Source organism: Alosa sapidissima, chromosome 6, assembly GCF_018492685.1.
Source record: "Alosa sapidissima isolate fAloSap1 chromosome 6, fAloSap1.pri, whole genome shotgun sequence".
NCBI classification, from domain to species: domain Eukaryota; kingdom Metazoa; phylum Chordata; class Actinopteri; order Clupeiformes; family Clupeidae; genus Alosa; species Alosa sapidissima.
The window spans coordinates 22,273,836-22,292,820 of NC_055962.1; the positions used below are offsets into that span (position 1 = coordinate 22,273,836).

At 42.0% G+C, this 18,985-nt stretch overlaps 1 protein-coding gene across 1 annotated transcript in view; it reads right to left on the reverse strand.

The window, feature by feature from the left end:
- Positions 1–18,985, reverse strand: part of slc35f1 (solute carrier family 35 member F1) — a 115,756-nt gene that overhangs the window by 35,743 nt on the left and 61,028 nt on the right. Inside the window, exon 3 of the mRNA XM_042096032.1 lies at positions 7,153–7,280. Coding sequence (XP_041951966.1) covers positions 7,153–7,280 — 128 coding nt within the window. The remainder of the gene's footprint in view (positions 1–7,152; positions 7,281–18,985) is intronic.

Sequence of the window (18,985 nt, forward strand, 5' to 3'; positions counted from 1 at the left end):
GTCGAGGAAAAAATATTGACATTTGTCACGTTAGTCTATCTTTTCTTAAAGTAGGACAAGTTCTGCATTCTGTGCATGACACCAATACAATGCCTCTGCATGGGTTGTAGCCTACGTGAGGGAGTTCTCCCCTCCCAAAAAGAGTTGGTTGGGTCCATATAGCCCGTCTTTTCCAAAAAGTTTTCTCAGATACGGATAGCCGAGCCGGCCCTACAGTAGACACAAGCGTCAGGAAGGATGGATGGTAGACAGAGGCCAGGAGAGACTGAGCAGCAGATCAACCAGTTGACCACTGAAAATGATGAGCCCGAAATTAGTGATGAGGAGGCCATGTTTACAGGGACAAGTAGAGAGGATAAATTAAAGTTATTTAATGTAAGAAAGAGCAATTACCCTACATGATAAACCTATATGCCTTGTTTGCTCAGAAGAGGGTGTAGTAAAGGAGTAGGCTAAATCACCAAACAACAATATAGCCTACCCATGCAAAAAACATGTAGCCTAAACATTAGTTCAATATGCCTCTTTGTGGAAGCCTGGGATAGGCTACATTTCAAAGGCTTTCTTTCTTTCTTTCTTTCTTTCTTTCTGTTTTTGTTAACTTGTGGAATAGTGGAATATTTTTGTTAACTTCTCAGTTGAAGTGAATTATTATATAACCTTTACGCATTTGTTGAACCATGGTACTAATAAAAACTACAGGATAGTAAGAGCTGAAATGTTGCTTCATTTATCCAATTTCCACCACTATGGAAAACGTGGACTGGTCTTGGGCCTGAAACTCCCGGGCACTGAATTCTGGCAACTTTGAAAACCAGCTTCTTTTGAAGATGAACAAACACCTTTTCAGTTTCAACTAATGACTGGCATATTAGTAGCTGCTGGAGGTGGCCTGTGTGTGTGTGTGTGTGTGTGTGTGTGTGTGTGTGTGTGAGAGTGAGATGGTGACCTGGGGAGTAAGCCCTAGAAATGCTCATACCACATGACCAAAATGTTCTCCCTACCAGTAGGTCATTTTTTTTAAAGAAATAAGTTATTTATTTTTCATTTTTACCTGAAGTTCATACAAAAGTCTTTCTGTTTCTGTTTTTTTCTTTGATGTCAGCTCTAAAAATATGCTGTTTGTTCTTTGAACTTAAGAGAATTGTGCCTGAAAAGTCCTAGAAAAGAATGTTTTGATTTGATGAGTGAGATTAAGAACATATGGGAACCCTGAATATGCTTTATGCGTTACTATAAGAAAGCCAAAATAAAGTTCACAATAAAAGTTAAAAATAAAACCGCTTGCTTTTTACTTTTACTTCAAATACTTAAGTACATTAAATATCAGAAAATTACTTTTGATACTTAAGTACAGTATATATCAGATACTTTAAGACTTTTACTTAAGTTATATTCTAAAAGGTAACTTTCACTTCTACCAAAGTCTTTTTCTACTACGATACTTGTACTTTTACTCAAGTATTGCTTTCTAGTACTTTATACAACACTGGTTACAACTCAGGAGCAAGAGCATGTCTGTCTGAAGGGTCAGCGCGGCACACAATGAACGTGATGACCACACTCACGCACGGACACACCAACAACACTCATCCACACACTCATCATTAGAGAAATACACAACAGCAGTCACTGAAAGTGTGACTGGCCGTTTACTAGCTACTTCAGCGCTTCAGTTCCCTTTGGCATTATCCCCATTTTGACTTTCAAGACATTTCTTTCTTAAAGTTGAAGTTGACTGATACAGTATTTAGCAGACGCTTTTATCCAAAGGGACACAGACTCGCAACAGCGGGAATCGAATGCGGGACGACCAATTGTCAGCCTGTGACCGCTGCTCCACCATGTCCTTTCTGAACGTTGCCAAAGACGTCATACAGGGATGGTCAAAAGTCTGCCGAGATAGTCACGCGAAACATCTTTTTAAACAGAGGGTGCGTGGTGTATGTCCTATCAAATTATTTTATTAGCGCAGTCTAAGGTCCAGGCTTGTCGAGAGACACAGACAACCTTTAAAGTGAATTACTGGCCAAACAATCCCCTGACATCATAGCTGGCATTTCGCTTTTTTTCCCCCGCAAATACCAGCCACTGAATGAGCACTGGGCAGCAATTGGACACCTAGGGTGGGGTTAGGCCGGGGGGTGGTGGGTGAGGGAGGTGAGTTAATCTTCCAATGTCTGTGTGAACAGCTAAATAAAAATGACACAAAACACACATTTCCTGCATCGGATACAAAATAAGGACTTTCGTATAAAAAAAAACACAAACCACAACCTTTATTTAATGTTTAATGTCTTTTAACATTCTCCACTAGCATTCTCATCTGTAAACCACTGAGCTGTAAACTTAAACACAGGAAAATTAAAAAATTAAAAACAAAATCCATTTTTTTGTCCCCGAGCGACATCTCAAGTCTGCACAATCACTTCCTATCCCACTTACTACGTCTTATCACTTAGGATAGAGACGCCCAGGTAGAGTTAGTGTATAATTGCCCACAAATCCAATCTAAATGCTCGGAGGTGCCGTATGGTGTCTTTCAGTGAAGCGAGACGAGGTATAAACGTAAAGAGAGGGAAAAAAAACACGACGAGCGCGCGGTCGTTCATAACAACTAATCACCCGGCTGTGATGGGAAAATCTTTTATAGGAGCGCCGTGATTCCAGCCTCGGCTTGCGCCTGTGTATTAATATTGATGAAGCACTGTCCAGCCTTGTTAAGAGTCTATCTAAAAATGTTAAAGAAATGTTGTGGCTATTGCTTTATGTTATTCACAGAACGTGACTAGATTTTTCTTTTATGTTGCTGAAATAGAGACGTGTGTGAGTGAGCAAGGTAGACACATGCACACACACACACACACACACACACACACACACACACTCATGCGCGCGCACGTGTGCGTGTGTGTGCATGTGTGTGTGAGAGAGATGATGGACAGCCATGGGTGTCATTGGAGCCACTGTTCTAGAGCTCGCTGAGACGGGGCGCAGCAGTTCACCGCCGGAGGAAAAACAATCAGCGACAGGCGGCACGGGGAGGATTATGTGGCCTCCAGCTCACAGGAGAGGCCGTCATCTATTCCTATTAGTGAGAGACGGACAGAGAGAGAGAGGGAGAGAGATAGAAAGAGAGGAAGGGAGAAATATGTGGATTAGATGTGGGAGAGAGAGATGGAGAGAGACAGAGAGAGAGGAAGGGTGAGAGAGATGGAGAGAGTATGAGTGAGAGAGATAAAAAGAGAGGAAGGGTGAGAGAGTTGGAGATAGACAGTAAAAGAGAAGGGAAACATAACAGAAATTATGTAGGGGAGATGGGGGGGGCGGAGAGAAATGGACGGACAGAGAGAGAGACAGAATGAGAGAGAAGAGAGACAAAGACAGATAAATTCATAGACAGATGGGTGGGGTCAAAGAAAAACATCATATACAGAGAGAGAGAGAAGGAGGGAGTAATAGCTAGAATCAGAGTGAAAGACAAGACAGGAGGAGAAAAAAAGAGGAGATGGAGAAGAGGGAGAGGCAGAAACAGAGAGAGAGATGATGGGGTAAAGGATAGAGAGAGAGAGAGAGAGAGAGAGAGAGAGAGAGAGTGGGGGAAAGAGACTGAAGAGCCGATGTGGCCCTCTCAAGAGACATTGGGAGGGATGACGACGTGTGTGTCTGAATGAGTCTGACAGTCCCATCTGCTTTCATTCGGCCGTGTGGCGAGCCAGCCGGTTTCCTTTTTATTTGCCTGTGTGTGCTCACTCCTTTTTTCTGAAAGTTCAGCCTTTATTTCTTGCGGGGGAGCGAGCAGAGTAACGACGCGACCAAGAAGGAAAGAAGAGGCAGCGTCTGTGATTGGTCTTTCACAGTACGGGCACGTCACCAATGCACAAAGACATGACATAACTCTTCTGATTAGCGAGAGGAAGAGAGAAGCGAAAGAAATGTATGAGTGTCTGTGTGTGTATGTTTGAGAGAGACAGAGTTAGACAAAGCAAGTAAAAGTAAGAAAGAATCAAAGATAGATTGATAGATACATAGATTCATAGTTCGAATTACAGAAATATCCCCCCAAAGAGACAGAAATATCAGTTTTGGGGGGGGTCAGATAATTTTTCTGATATTGTGAAAAAATATCATTACAGTTGGCTACAATACAAGTCAACTCCTATTTTTACTAGGAAAAAAAAATAATGTAAAGCGATTTCAGACACCCCCTATAATGGACCGTACCATTTATAACCACCGTGGTGCTAGAAGCAACGGAGATAGAGACTATGGATAGAGAACGACTTCAACTTCTCAAGCAAGTGTCAACTTTGAATGACAAAACGCTAGGTAGATTTCCTCCAGTAGCCTAGCCTAAATTCGGTTTGCTGCTGACATGCATGGGTAAATGTAAGTTGCTAGCAGACGTCTAGCTTGTTGAAAATGTGCTATTTTACAACCTTCATGTATTAACGTGTTTTGTGATTTCATAGCTCATGTCACGTCTTCATGCATTTAATTACCGGCTGCTTACCTGCTACTTAGGCCTACCCACTGAGGCTAGTAAAGTGGACCTTGGTTAGTCACCAAGGTTAGTTAGCAAGAATCTCTTATTTAAATAATTATTTTACATTGTTGTGAGGTAAAATTGATTGTCATTTCCAAGGAGATGAACTCCAGTCCATAGCCTAGGTGTCCATTCTCATGTTATCTTGAATAAATGATTGTGCCCTTTTGAAATTAGTTTGGCACTGATCCTGTGTTGTTTTTATATTATGCACAAGAGGGTCTGATGTAGCTAAGCCTATATAACATCAGTGAAACCTGTGGAAACATAAAAAGAGCCAAGTAGCCTAGGCTAAATAGCAGGCCTACATGCTAGTATTTGAATTTGTTTTTAATCGGTTAGTATTGTTTTTACATTCAGGTTATAGGATATTATAGGTTACCGCTCTGTAGTTCTTCTGTGGTAGGCTAGTATGTTTTTTTCATAGTATGCTCCTTAATCACATTAAAGATTGCTCAGGTTTCACATATCTCTAGACAATTGTGTTGATTTGACACTGACTACCATAGACTATAATGGAAAATTGGTTTCTGTTTATACAGTAGGCCTAGAGAGAGTTGGATCTTACCTCCAGGTCTTATGAAATCTAAAAATAAACCAAATCAATATGTCATGAAATAGGCAATAGGCTTCTTGTAAGGTATTACTTTCACTAATTAGAATGGTATTTCAGAGCACTTAACTTCTAACTTTTGAGAGTTGATCAAAACAGTTCTCTTTTGGATATATAATAACAATGAGATATTCTGTAGCCTACTGATTATCAGTTTGTCGCATGTTTAGACCTTGTATGTGTGTTGCACAACACATGTTGCACTTGGCGATCACGATGGGGATTGATATGGTAGTGGGACATGATGGTCATAGAAGAAGTGAAGGAGCAGTACCCCCCAATTATGGTGGGGTAATTCGCACTCTGCATAGATTGATAGATAGATACATAGATACATACATATACAATACATACATATACATACATACAAAGAGAGAGAGAAGAAACTGCAAGAAAGAGAGGAAGTATTGTAATGGAATGTCTCAATTGAAGAGCCACATTTGTATCACAGAGTGAAAAGAGTGTGTACCCATCCACAATAATTACCCTACTCTACAAAGAGATGACTACACTGTGTTGGGCTTAACAGAAAGCCATTACCTCTGCTCTAAAGGCTATTATTTGTCTGCCGGTGTGAAAATAATATATCCAGCAGGGTAAAATGTGGACAGGAAAATCAAACAGAATACAACAATTAAAGTTGTGCACTGAGTTACAAACAGCATATCAAATAAATAAACTCTACAGAGTCTTCTCAAGCACGGCTGGGAAAAAAATCTATTAGGCAATCTGTAGACCCTTTCAATCTGTTCCTACAGGGTTTCTGGTTGAAACATTTAAAACTAATGCAGATCCTTTGAAATGATAATAAATAGGACTTTAGCGTAATGCTCTACAAAATGTCAACTTTAAAACTTTTTTTTGTTGTTGTTGTTGCCAAGTTACCATTAGGTCAATGTTGTTTTCTTTGCCACCAGAAAAGCCTTATATTAGGAATGCACGTTTGTTTATGCAGTTGAAAGTCTATATCAACAGCTTCATGAAGAGGACATGTGTGGCTTGGATAATTTAGTAACACGTGTTTTGATAATAATCATTCACAATGACCCGAGAACAACACAACCAATGACGATCAGAGGACAACACTGATAACGATGACCAGAGGACAACCATTGATGGCCCCGAGGACAATATAACTATTGATGGTCTTATGTCGTCCTCGTTAGTATAGTGGTGAGTATCCCCGCCTGTCACGCAGGAGACGGGGGTTCGATTCCCCGACGGGGAGGCCCCGGAGGGTTGCCGGTTCGAACCCCGACCAGTACTGTAGGAACGGCTGAAGTGCCCTTGGGCAAGGCAGCTAACTCCTCACTGCTCCCCGAGCGCCGCTGTAGCAGGCAGCTCACTGCGTCGGGATTAGTGTGTGCTTCACCTCACTGTGTGTTTCACTAATTCACAGATTGGGATACAGTAAATGCAGAGACCAAATTTCCCTCACGGAATCAAAAGAGTGAGTACTATACTTTACTTATGTGCTTTCACTTGTTGTGCTTTTGGATTTACACACTGATTAGCAAGGAGAGATACACTTTTGTGTCTGACAATCAAACTGTGAATAGGGAGACACAGGACAAAGAGTAAAGAGTGAGCAACTGAGAGAGAGAGAGAGAATGACAACCAGAAAGGGGAAGAGAGAGAAATCAATTGGGCTCTTTTGCAGCACGCTCACAGATAATCGCTGGGACCTCGGCTGGTGGCTAATGAAAGGCCTTTGGACGGGATCTGAATGAGGCTGTCCTGGCACTAACGACCTGATAATGAAGATGAACTGACAAGGAAAATGAGAATCATCCCATCTAACTTTAATTAGGGGACTTATTACACACACCGAGGATGTCTCGACGGCTGCTGTCTGTGCCCATACCCACCAAGGACAGCCACTGTACAGATGAAGAAGAAACACACCCACACACACATGCACAGACTGCAAATTGGCTACACCAAAGGGTGTGTTAACCATCATGACCTTGACAAGTGGCGAGTTGATCCTCACCTGCACACTGGTGAGTGTGGTGTACTGGTAGGCTTTGATGACAAGGTAGTTGGCCTCGATGTCGATCAAGCCCAGAATCATGTACTTCCACCATCGCCTCTTCAGGATGGCCAGCAAGTTCTCTTCTCCTGCGGGAGAGTGTGAAACAAACCCACACATACAGAGAGAGAGAGAGAGAGAGAGAGACAAAGAGAGAGATTAAAAAGCAGAGCAACAATTAGTCACAGCCAAACACATTCCGACAGCTTCTGAATGCTCTGACCATTGGGCCTGTGGACCTACCCCACTCCCACACGTGAATTCTGATCCACACAGAATGGCAGTGTTGTTTTTTTCCCTCTGAATTTCAGCAGCCCGGCATCACAACATCTAATGTAATCTCGCAGCACCATGCAGGCTCGCTCCAATTACTGTGTGTGGGTGGGTATGCTTTAGACCGGCTCCTCAGTGAGTGCATAATCCCCTTATGATTCCCAACAGACGTCGCATAGCCTGCTAAATCTGATGTTTTTAAAGCATGTACACAGTGTTTACATCTTAAATTAATTAATGGAGCCCAGCACAGGACATGGGAAGATGGTCAATTATCCTAACAAAAACAAACATGGAGGAGGAATGAAAGCAAAATAAAAATATAAAATACAAAATAAAATGATAACCCATGGGTGAAAAAACATGAGGTGAAAAAAAAACTTGACTAAAACGTATTCCTTTTCAATTAAAGCAAGCAGAGTTGCACACGCACAGTTTGTGGCTCGGTAATTGGTTCGGTTCAACGCAGGCAAGCGCGAGTCTCTCCACGGCCTGTGTTGCTATTCAGGATCATAAGTGGCTAGAAAAAGGCTCTTCAGAGGTTGGTAGGGTCCAAAGGCGGACAAAAGAGCAAAGCAGGAGAGTAATTGGAGAACGCCAAAAGGAGCCCTGGCAGACCTTGAGTCTAATGTGATTTTTTTTTTTATTTGTCTAATGTGATTTTTTTTTCACAGAGGGAGGTGGCCTGGGCACGGAGAACAAGTACAATTCATCCTTTGTGTGCTTTACAAGACCTAAGAGAGAAGTAAAGAGGGAGGAAGAAAAAAGACAAAGAAGGAGAGAAAGACAGAAAAAAAAACACACACACTCGTCTATCTAATTCTGGGATGCCGTTTTGGACACAATGGATTAGTAGATTATGATAACATTATGTCCGATTTGATTCTCCCATCCGCTCATCGGATATAGATGACTTTTAAATGCTAAGCGACATGGTGCCTTTTGTTTTCCCCTGGCATTCCCATGTGATTGTGGAGGCTGCAGTTTGGGGATGTAATGCATTTAGGCTTTTCAAAGTTGACAGATGTGCACGGCATGGAGACATTATCTAAAATCAGTAAACAGCAAACAACAACAGCCACAAATCTGCTTCTGAGCATTTTTATGATGGAACGTTTAAAAAAAATAATCCCACAAAACCAAATGGTGGGTGTTCTTTTATGTTTACATAACTCTTCCTACATAATGCCTTTATCCACAGTAAGGATAGAGAATATACATCTATATCAACCCCATGAGAATATACATCTATCCACTCATGCACAAAAGAAGCCAACGACCTTGGGGAACAGTTGCAATGGTCCTTTGTTCAAAGACTAGAAGTGCTCACAAGGCCACGGAACAGTACCGGCATACCGATTAAGTTTTCTTTAGCTTCACCCTCTAACAGTAGCCTGGGTTTTTGGATTCCCAGAGCTTTCCATTTTGCTGGGCTGAACACCAAGCTGAGAGACCATGCTGTAACAAACGCAACTTAACCACTCAAATCGAAATGGAAAGAGACAGGCTTATCGAACTGGCAAACTTCAGAGGCAGATCCCATGGACATTATTACGAATTATATTCATACGAAAGAGGAGAATAACCTTCAAGGTGATACCTGCCTCCAACATCATACACACACTGCAGACACTCATGCTGAGACCGTATGAACACATCTACCACAAGGTACAATCTACAGAGTTGTGTGTGTGTGTGTGTGTGTGTGGGTGTGTACTTGTGATAGAGAGGGAAGAGAGAGATGAACACATCTACTACAAGGTACAATCGGTGCCTTGAAATCATTGAATCAATCTCTGAAACCTTACCATAACATTACCTGCCCTGAATTATGGGTTTCTGACAGCCCCCACATCATGAGCAAGTTACCCAGTGATGCAGTGCTACTACACATCCCAGAATGTGTCTGATGATGAGTGGATGAATGATGAAAACCCAAAATAACAACATCCAATTTTCTGGCTGGCTGGTGTTTACCTCAACTCCGCTACAGCACACACACACACACACACACCGCCATAGACATCAAGCACAAGATGGATGTACAGTCATGCAGGTACATGTGCATTGTACATGCATAAGACCAAAAACAGTGGGCGTCTTCAATCACAGCCAAAAAAAAGTATGATGCAAATGAAGGTTATTTAAATGCAGATTTAAGGCATCTTGGATGTGTCATCAGATGTTTCTCCCACTACAGAGTTGTTTGTGTGTGTGTGAGTACTTGTGATAGAGAGGGAAGAGAGAGTGTGTGTGTGAGGGGCACGGGGGAGAGGAGTTCAGAGAAAAGAGGCACCTATAAATAGCATTGCAGACGTGAGATGCTGAACCCACCCTGCTCTACAACACGTGACAAGAGAGCGAAACAACGACACATCTCCTCCACCTCCTCCTCTGACAAAGCCCAGACACACACACACACACACTCACACACACCTCAGCGGTGCACAGATATCACAGCAGAGACCGCACACTCAGATGGTCCATTAGCGACACGTGTGGGGTGGACATGCTGGGCTCATATGGTGGACGACACATTAGGAGAGAGAGGTCATACCTAGTTTAGGAGAATAAAGGGAGCTTCTTAGCCCTCTGGTCCTCCTGCCCATGAGTTTCTGCTCTAGCCATCTCAATCCATTACTGAGCATGTCAGTTTGCAGTCCAGCCAGCCAGACAAAAAGTTAAAAACTTAAAAAACTTCATCATTCCTCACTGGAGTTCTGCAAAAACTCTCCACACAAAACTTCATTTCTTTAAATCATATTTGAACACTTTGTGGCATTGCAGACAAATTGACATTCTTCACCAGAGTTCTTGATTCTGTGTGGGGACTGAGGTGTTTCTAAGCCAGCTCCCACTGATGGGAGATTTATGCTCCCAGCCCAGACTTATGCTCCCAGCCTCACAAGCAATATGGGTGATGGAGTATTTTACACACAGCGTTAACCAGTCATTTGAAAATATTGACAAAAATCTTCAGGGGGAGACAGCGAGACATATTTTCAGATAAAGGGCATTGGATCATTTTTTTTGGCTTTTATAGCTTCAATTATCCGTCTCATCCTCCCGGTCCACTAGGCGTTAATTGCATGTGTCATTTTCATCGACTTTTCCAAGGTGGCTGTCATCATAGACAGGCTGACTTGAGTGTGGAGAGTCAGTGAGCTTGCCAGTGACATTTCGATGACTGGGGTAGCACAGCTTCAGATACCTCTGATAGCCTGGCTATCCCAGCACAGCAGCCCGAGGCTATGGTGGATTCTATGTGGAAAAGTAGCTCCTAAAGACATAAGACACATATACAGTAATCACTGCCACTGCTGCTAGCCCCTAGAGCAAGTGCATTATGGGAGTCTGGTGAGGAGGGAGGGGGGGGTGACCTAAAACCCTGTCATTTTCAGCAGCACTGTTGGAGGAGGTGGGGGGGGAGATGCTGGGGAGCACTGGGAGGACGGAACTTACATACAGAGATACAGGTGGGAGTGCGAATGAATGAGAGAGAAAAAAGAGGAGAGGAGATGGGAGGAGAGGAGAGAGAAGAGGAAAGGAGAAAAGAAGAGAAGAGAAGAAAAGAGAGGAGAGGAAAGGAGAAGAGAGGAGAGGGAAGAGGAAATGAGAGGAGAGGAGAAGAGAGGAGATGGGAGGAGAGGAGAGAGAAGAGGAGAGGGAAGAGGAGAGGAGAAAAGAGGGGAGGGGAGGAAAAGAGGAGAGGAGAGGGGAGGAGAGGGAAGAGGAAAGGAGAGGGGAGGGGAGGAGAAGAGAGGAGAGGAGAGGGGAAGAGAGAGGAGAGGAGAGGGGAGGAGAGAGGAGAGGAGAGTGCTAAACTGGAGAGAGGTGAGCTAAGTAAAGGGGAGAGAGGGAGTGACAGTGTAAGAGATATGTGTGGGGATAAGAGGAGAGGTGTTCAGAGGAACATGTCAGGAAACAAGATAAGGAGGGAGAGAGAGACGTGATGAGAGAAATAGGAGAAAAATATGAGCCAATAGTGGGATCACAGATGAGTGAATAGTGTGATCACAGAGGCTCAGTGTAACGAGAGTGGTGATATGGGAGAGTTTGTCCAATTCTGAGCAGCCAGGGTCCAGGAGAGAGAGAGAGAGAGAGAGAGAGAGAGAGAGAGAGAGAGAGAGAGAGAGAGAGACAGAAAGAAAGAGAGAGAGAGAGAGATAGATACATAGAGTTAGAGAGAAGAGAATATAAATAAAGAGAAACAGATAGAAGTAAGAGAGAAAGAAACAGAAAAAGACAGAGAGAAACAGCAATGTGAGAAAAAGAACAGATGTCAGAAAAAGAAGAGGAAAAGAAGAGAGAGAGCCAGAGATAGATAGATAGAGATAGGAAGAGAGAGAGAGAGAGAGAGAGAGAACGAGTAGTGAGACTAATGATGTGCTGGAGGTGCTCCATCAGGCCTGTGGGAGTGCAGGCAGACAGCATGGCCATCCCTCTCCCTAATTAAGGCACCTCCAAATCCCTTCCAATCAGACCATTTGGACTCTTTATTTCCTAAGCCTGTGCCAAGGGGCCTCCAAGTAGAGGGAGGGGCTAGGGCTGTGTTTGTGTGTGTGTGTGTGTGTGTGTGTGTGTGTGTGTGTGTGTGTGTGTGTGTGTGTGTGTGTGTGTGTGTGTGTGTGTGTGTGTGTGCGTGTGTGTGGCTGGGGGCTTTGTGTGTGTGTCTGTGTGTGTGTGTGGGGGGGGTAGGGGTAAGGTAGGAGTGGTGACAACAGGGAAATGCTAGCTAAACTCGTGAAAAGAGAAGGTTAATCATTTGGAAATCCGCATTAGCGCGGCAGAGTTGCTGCTGTTCCGACCGTGGCACTGGCTCAGCTCCTCGTGCCTCTCTCTGGCCCAAGGTCGAAGCACCTGCCACTCGCTGAGGTGATTAATGTTACCAAGGAGACAAGCGAGGGTTGAAGCTGGGAACATGGTGTGTGTGTGTGGGGGGGGGGGCACCTGTATCACCACCACAACAGAGGAAAAAGTCCTGAAGTTCCACTTCATCAACATCATACCGTGTGGACAGACTCATGCAGACACAGACACACACACACACACACACACACACACCACCCACATGCACACTATGAAAAAGGATGGCCACACATAGTCTAGTCCAGTTTTCACAACAACTACAAACTCTAAGAACTATTATAGAGTAAATGTGGCACAGCCATACAACTTTCTTACATTCTATTCACATCATGTGGCAAAGCCATACAACCTTATTATATTCTATTCACATCATGACCTCCTGAAAACCGTCTTCCATCTCAGGGCAAGCTACTAATGCTAATGATTTCGAGAATAAATGTTCAAAATAATGGATGAAGTTTCATGGAATTATTTAATTATCACAAATGTGTGGAATGAAATTGACATAAAACAAACAGCATTTAGATGTAGTAAAAACATACAAAGTAACATTTAACCACTGAGCTAATGAATGTCACATTCACAGTCACACATCACATACAGCGGTCAAAGCACCTCTTGGCAGCACACACACACACACACACACACACACACACACACACACACACACACACACACACACACACACACAGACCACAGACAAACAAGCAAGGACAGAAAACAAACCTAACACACAAATACTCAAATAGATTGCCCAAAGTATGTGTGTGTGTGTGTGTGTGAGTGTGTGTGTGTGTGTGGGCACAGATCAGTGTGCGCCTGTGTGTACATGGTCCATCACTGTTGACTCAAGAAGCCAGCACTGCCCAGCTCCCAGCGGCCCTGGACTTCAGACTCTCAGTTTAAAATGAGAACTCGCTAGTTTGCAGTGGGTCAGATGTGTACCTTCCTGAATGCCTCACACACACAGGGATCAGTGGAGCGCAGACCGACGCTGAGAGGATGGAATGAAAGGATAGGACGAGTGGATGGCATGGAGGGGTGTATTTGGGGGGGGGGGGGGGGCTACACTTCGATCGGCAATGTCAGAATTGATTCCTTGAAAGCAGAACACTAACCTCTCATCTATATTCAACACAAAACCAGGTCCATCAATTTATCTAGTCAGCAGCTGTAAGCTAAGGTTTTAGTAGTATGGCACGACTGAGAGCGATGTTGGCACGTGTGTTTAAGTAGTATGGCACGACTGAGAGCGATGTTGGCACGTGCTTAACTAGTATGGCACGACTGAGAGCAGGTTGGCACATTTGCTAGTAGTATGGCACGACTGTGAGAGTGATGTTGGCACGTATGTTTAATTAGTAAGACACAACTGAGAGTGGCGTTGGCGCGTGCTTTAAAGGGGAACTTGGCAACTATTTCAACGTAATAAACCCGTTTAGAAATCATTTGGATGGTTAAATGACCTGTTCCGGTGAAAATGGTGACTTTTCCCGCTGCCCCTAGCGTCCCCAGGTGGAAAACCAACCTTGCAACATTGAGACTACCGTCCCGGAAAGAGAAGTGAGAAACAAGAAATTTGTTTTCTTACCTTGTAACATCCACATTGTCTGCCGAACTTATGCTAACCGTTTTGCTAGCTTGTAAACAAATCCATGTGCTTTATCGTTACCTTTTCCCACAGTTTGAAATAGCATAATGCACAATTTCTCCAGCAGAGGGGGAAATCCTGCCAAGTTTCCCTTTAAGTAGCATGGCACGACTGAGAGCGATGTTGGCACGTGTGTTTAAGTAGCATGGCACGACTGAGAGCGATGTTGGCACGTGTGTTTAAGTAGTATGGCACGACTGAGAGCGATGTTGGCACGTGTGTTTAAGTAGTATGGCACGACTGAGAGCGATGTTGGCACGTGTGCTAGTAGTATGGCACGACTGAGAGAGCGATGTTGGCACATATGTTTAATTAGTAAGGCATGACTGAGAGTGGCGTTGGCACATGTGTAGTATGGCACGACTGAGAGCAGCGTTGGCACGTGCTTTAAGTAGTATGGCACGACTGAGAGCAGCGTTGGCACGTGTGTTTAAGTAGTATGGCACGACTGAGAGCAGTGTTGGCACGTGTGTGTAAGTAGTATGGCACGACTGAGAGCAGCGTTGGCACGTGTGTGTAATTAGTATGGCACGACTGAGAGCGATGTTGGCACGTGTGTGTAAGTAGTATGGCACGACTGAGAGCGATGTTGGCACGTGTGTGTAAGTAGTATGGCACGACTGAGAGCGATGTTGGCACATGTGCTTAATTAGTATGGCACGACTGAGAGCGATGTTGGTGAAGGATTTCCTCACAGCGGTGATTTGACAAGTGATCACAGATCCTTGAATCACACTACTCTACTTGTGTCTTTTCCTGAGTGGAATGTTAATGTTGTAATCAAACAGTAAAAACTATATTAAACGCAAGTGGTGAGGTCCAAGTGAGGTTGTGCCAAAATATCCCCATTCATGGACTGATTGCGTCTAATCAGAAACTAATAAATTGTTTGACCAGACTAAACTGTTAATATATGAGTCAATGACGGATAAGGTTTTTCAACTGGCCAAATTTAAAATTCTAAAAATAAGAATTTCTGTTTCAATTGTTCAAACATTAAGAATGTTGGGTATATGAAAATCCATATTAAAATTTCAAGTAATGTGATTTTAGTGTTTTTTCATGAGAATTAATTGGTTGCGGCCTTAAAAAATGTCATGTGGTGCGACCATAGATTATCTTAAAATTAAATGTATTTCCTTAACATGCTTAAAAGTTTGTTTGAAACTGTTTAGAATGAACTGTTTAGAAACAAAGTATTTACATTTCTTTACTTTTTGTGAATATTGCACTGATATTTTTGTTCTATACCGTCATTGTCACCTTATAAAATATATTTAGAACCCTTATTTTTCCTGTAAGTTTTATAAAACTGATGGAAAAGTCTGAAAAATAGCATTGACTTAAACATATTATATGACTGATTAATAATTTAACCACAGAAATTTTATTTTTCATTTTGAATTTAACACTAATAATTGCTATTATTGGTTGCACCACATGATGAATGGTCGCACCAAATGACTCAAGGATCTCATATTGTTAAAAATATAAGTAGAGATTAATAAACTGTTATATTTTCATTTCATGAGGGTAATATAGTGCTTGCAAAGCAAAAAACAACAACAATTAAATAAAAAATAAAAGTTTTACACAAAGTAAAAGATTTTTAAGTTGCTAATAATGTTGAACATGTCCATATATTGGTAAAGGTATAAAAAGATAAGCTTTGTGAGGGCATTTGAAATATAGAAGGTGATGAAAACAAACACACATAGAAAGAAACAAATAAGTGTAGACAGCTTAAGGGAGAAAAGGAGGTAAAAGTGTGTGAGTGATCGAGGGGATAAACAGAAGAAATTCAGGACGTAAATTCTTTTTTTCAGTATATTGTCTCTGCTAAATTTTTCGGATTTAGCAGATGATTTTAAGAGATGGGGCAGGAGAAGATATTAAGATAGACAAAAGTGCATGGTTGGATGGAAAGGAAGAGATAATAAAAGATAAAGAAATTAAAAGACAGACAGACAGACAGACTAACAATGGCAGAATTAAAGCTTTTTTGAGTAAAAGAGTGAGACATAGAAGTTAGGCTAACTACATGGGGAGGCTAGAAGACAGACAGATGATGGATAAAGATAGATAGATAGTATGATAGATAGGTAGTGTGAGATTGATAGTGTGATAGATAGCATGATTGTGTGATAGAGAGTGATCTGTGATTGATAGTGTGTTAGTGGGATAGTTAGCGTGATAGATATATTGTGATAGATACAGCGATGAAGAGAGTAATAGGCCTAGTGTTTAACAGATAGAGATAGAGAGAGAGAGTGAGTGTGTGTCTGTGTGTATGTGTGTGTGTGTGAGAGAGAGAGATTGTGTGTATGTGTGTGTATGTGTGTGTGTGAGTGTGTGTGAGAGAGTGAGAGAGAGAGAGAGAGAGAAAGTGATACAGAAATGAAATGGGGAAGTTTTCAGAGCAAACATACTTAAACAAAAAAAGATGATTAAACAAATTTGATGATGTTGCCCAATCATCACTAATAATATAACAAATAAAAACAATAAAATAAATGTGAAACAAAACAAAAATAATGGTAATAAAATCCTATATTACAGTGTTAACGCCCCTCACAGCCACATACATAGTAATAGCCTATTTTTATGATGTTGATAATAAGTGAAATATATCTTTCTTGCTGAACAGAACACAGTGGGAGGGATAAATGATTAATAAATGTACATTTACCAAAGTAACCTTACATGTAAAATGATTTTTATTTACATTTTTGTCATTATAATGTACCAAGAGTATATGTAAACGTTTTTTTCTGAAATCTTTGAAAATGTACTCTGAATGTATAAAAATTGATTCCATATAACACTAAAATAAATTGCATAGGCATATAAATCCTAAATTAAATGTAAAACCACACAAAAAAGCATTTTGTAATAGTCGCACCACATGATGTTTGGTCGCACCACATGACATTTTCAACTTGAGATCAAATTTACAGGCACAAAATTGACCACCTACTCATAACAAACTTGATTCCTCTAAAAGGTTACTATTTCATTTCTAATCAAAAAATAAATTTGAACAAATAAATTAATATTCATTGTATTGTTGAGGTCATACCACATGACGTCCAAATTTGGCAACTTCTTGCCAGCTGTTATTTAAGCTATGTTTTTCCAAATATAAGAGATAATTACAAACTTGTTTGCTGCCCCAATGGGTGCCTGGCAAACTAGTTTATGAATGCAACTTAAGATCTTTTAATTAATTTTAAAATAAAAGTCTCAAAATGGCAGTTTCTTGATGGTTGCACCAGATGATATTTGATTAAGTTGACATCTTCGGACAAAGTTTGTTTGTATAATAGGATGGACATAAAAATAAAAAATGCTGTGTCATTTTCTACAGAGCTACAAAACACTTTTGAAAAAATGCTAGATAGAGCAGAACGCACATTTGAATAGATTCAGTGTAATTTTAAAGAAGTTTCCCAAACTGCAGTCATGGTCGGACAGTCGCACCACATGATATTTTGATACTTCACATAAGAGAAAAATTAAAAATACCTAAAGATTTTTCAAAAGGTAAAGTGGTTACAAATATGGGAGTACTCCCACATATATATGGTGTGTATTCAGGCATTCAAACCTTTTATAAACTTAAAAAATGCTGTTGGACAGAAAATCTAGACGTCACGTCATTGACCCACATATAGTAAGGTTATTTATGCATGAACACATCTGGACTAGAACTCCTGGTACATCAACTGATATGTGTATATATATACTGCTCAAAAAAATTAAGGGAACACTTCAATCATACACTGGATCGGTACTCTGACACTGTTTGGTTCTGAGCACAAGTAAAACTTTTGAGGCGAGTGTTTTATTTTGCAAGAACTGTCAGACATTTTGTGAATGTAGTTTGAGAATGGAGAAAAGGGTGGAAGGTTTCAAAAAATGTGTTTTAACAATTGTGGGAAACTAAGTGTTCCCCTATATATTATAGACTTTCCATATGGAAAGCACAAAGACACATACAGAAATCATTGTCTATGGCTATCGGCACAGACACCGCAGATGAAGTAGCCAGAAATCGGTTTGAAAGACCTGGAATATTCATTAAAAAAAGCTAAACAGCGCAGATCCATGGTCCTCTGCGAGCATAATGACAATAACCAATCAATTCAGCACTGCGGCGCTAAGATAACAATTAGCACTGAGAGATGGGGGCCAAATTTAGATTCAACAGCTCGATTTATGGCACACGGCTGCTCCAGGCACCTCAGCACCCCTGAGAGGCGCGGCTGTAATTCACACTCACACTGCCATCCCACCGGAACCCACCAGAAACAACCGGTACCCACCGTGCCAGGCAAGCTCAGCCGAGCATAGAAGAGTCTTTTCAGAGGGAGAAGGCAGTGTGTGTGTATGTGTGTTGGTGTGTGTGTGGTGGGGGTGAAGTGAAACAAATAATCATATCTCTCAACTACTCTGGTCTGCAAGGTACAGCAGCATCCTCTCCCTCCACTGGCACACCATCAGTCACAAACAAAAGGCACACACACACACACACACAAAAAAGTGCGAGGCACTCCAGAGAGGGTTCTGGAACGACGCGGCTGATAAGAGGAAGGCGAGTGGGGTGTAATTAATAAATGATGAGCGGATTATGCCCAGCTGTACTCCCGCTCACTGACAGGTACATACGAGCCAGCCGGTGCTGATGATGGCACAGAGGAGGAGAGGCTGGGGAAGGAAAGAGAGGAGAGGAGAGGAGAGGAGAGGAGGAGAGGAGAGCAGGTGGAGAGAGAGGGGGAGGGGAGAGGGGGGTGACATTACATGGGAGGCCATTATCTGTGTTCGGAAGTGGCCCTCTGGAGGAAAGGGAAAATGTGGGCAATTATTTCTCCAGTGCGGCCGATGATGATGTGGTCCTGGATCGAAAAAAATAAATAATTAAGTAAATAAATAAATAAATAAATGTTTCTTTTGTTGTACATGACAAAGCTGTTGAGGGGCGAAGACAAGAGCAGGACAGTC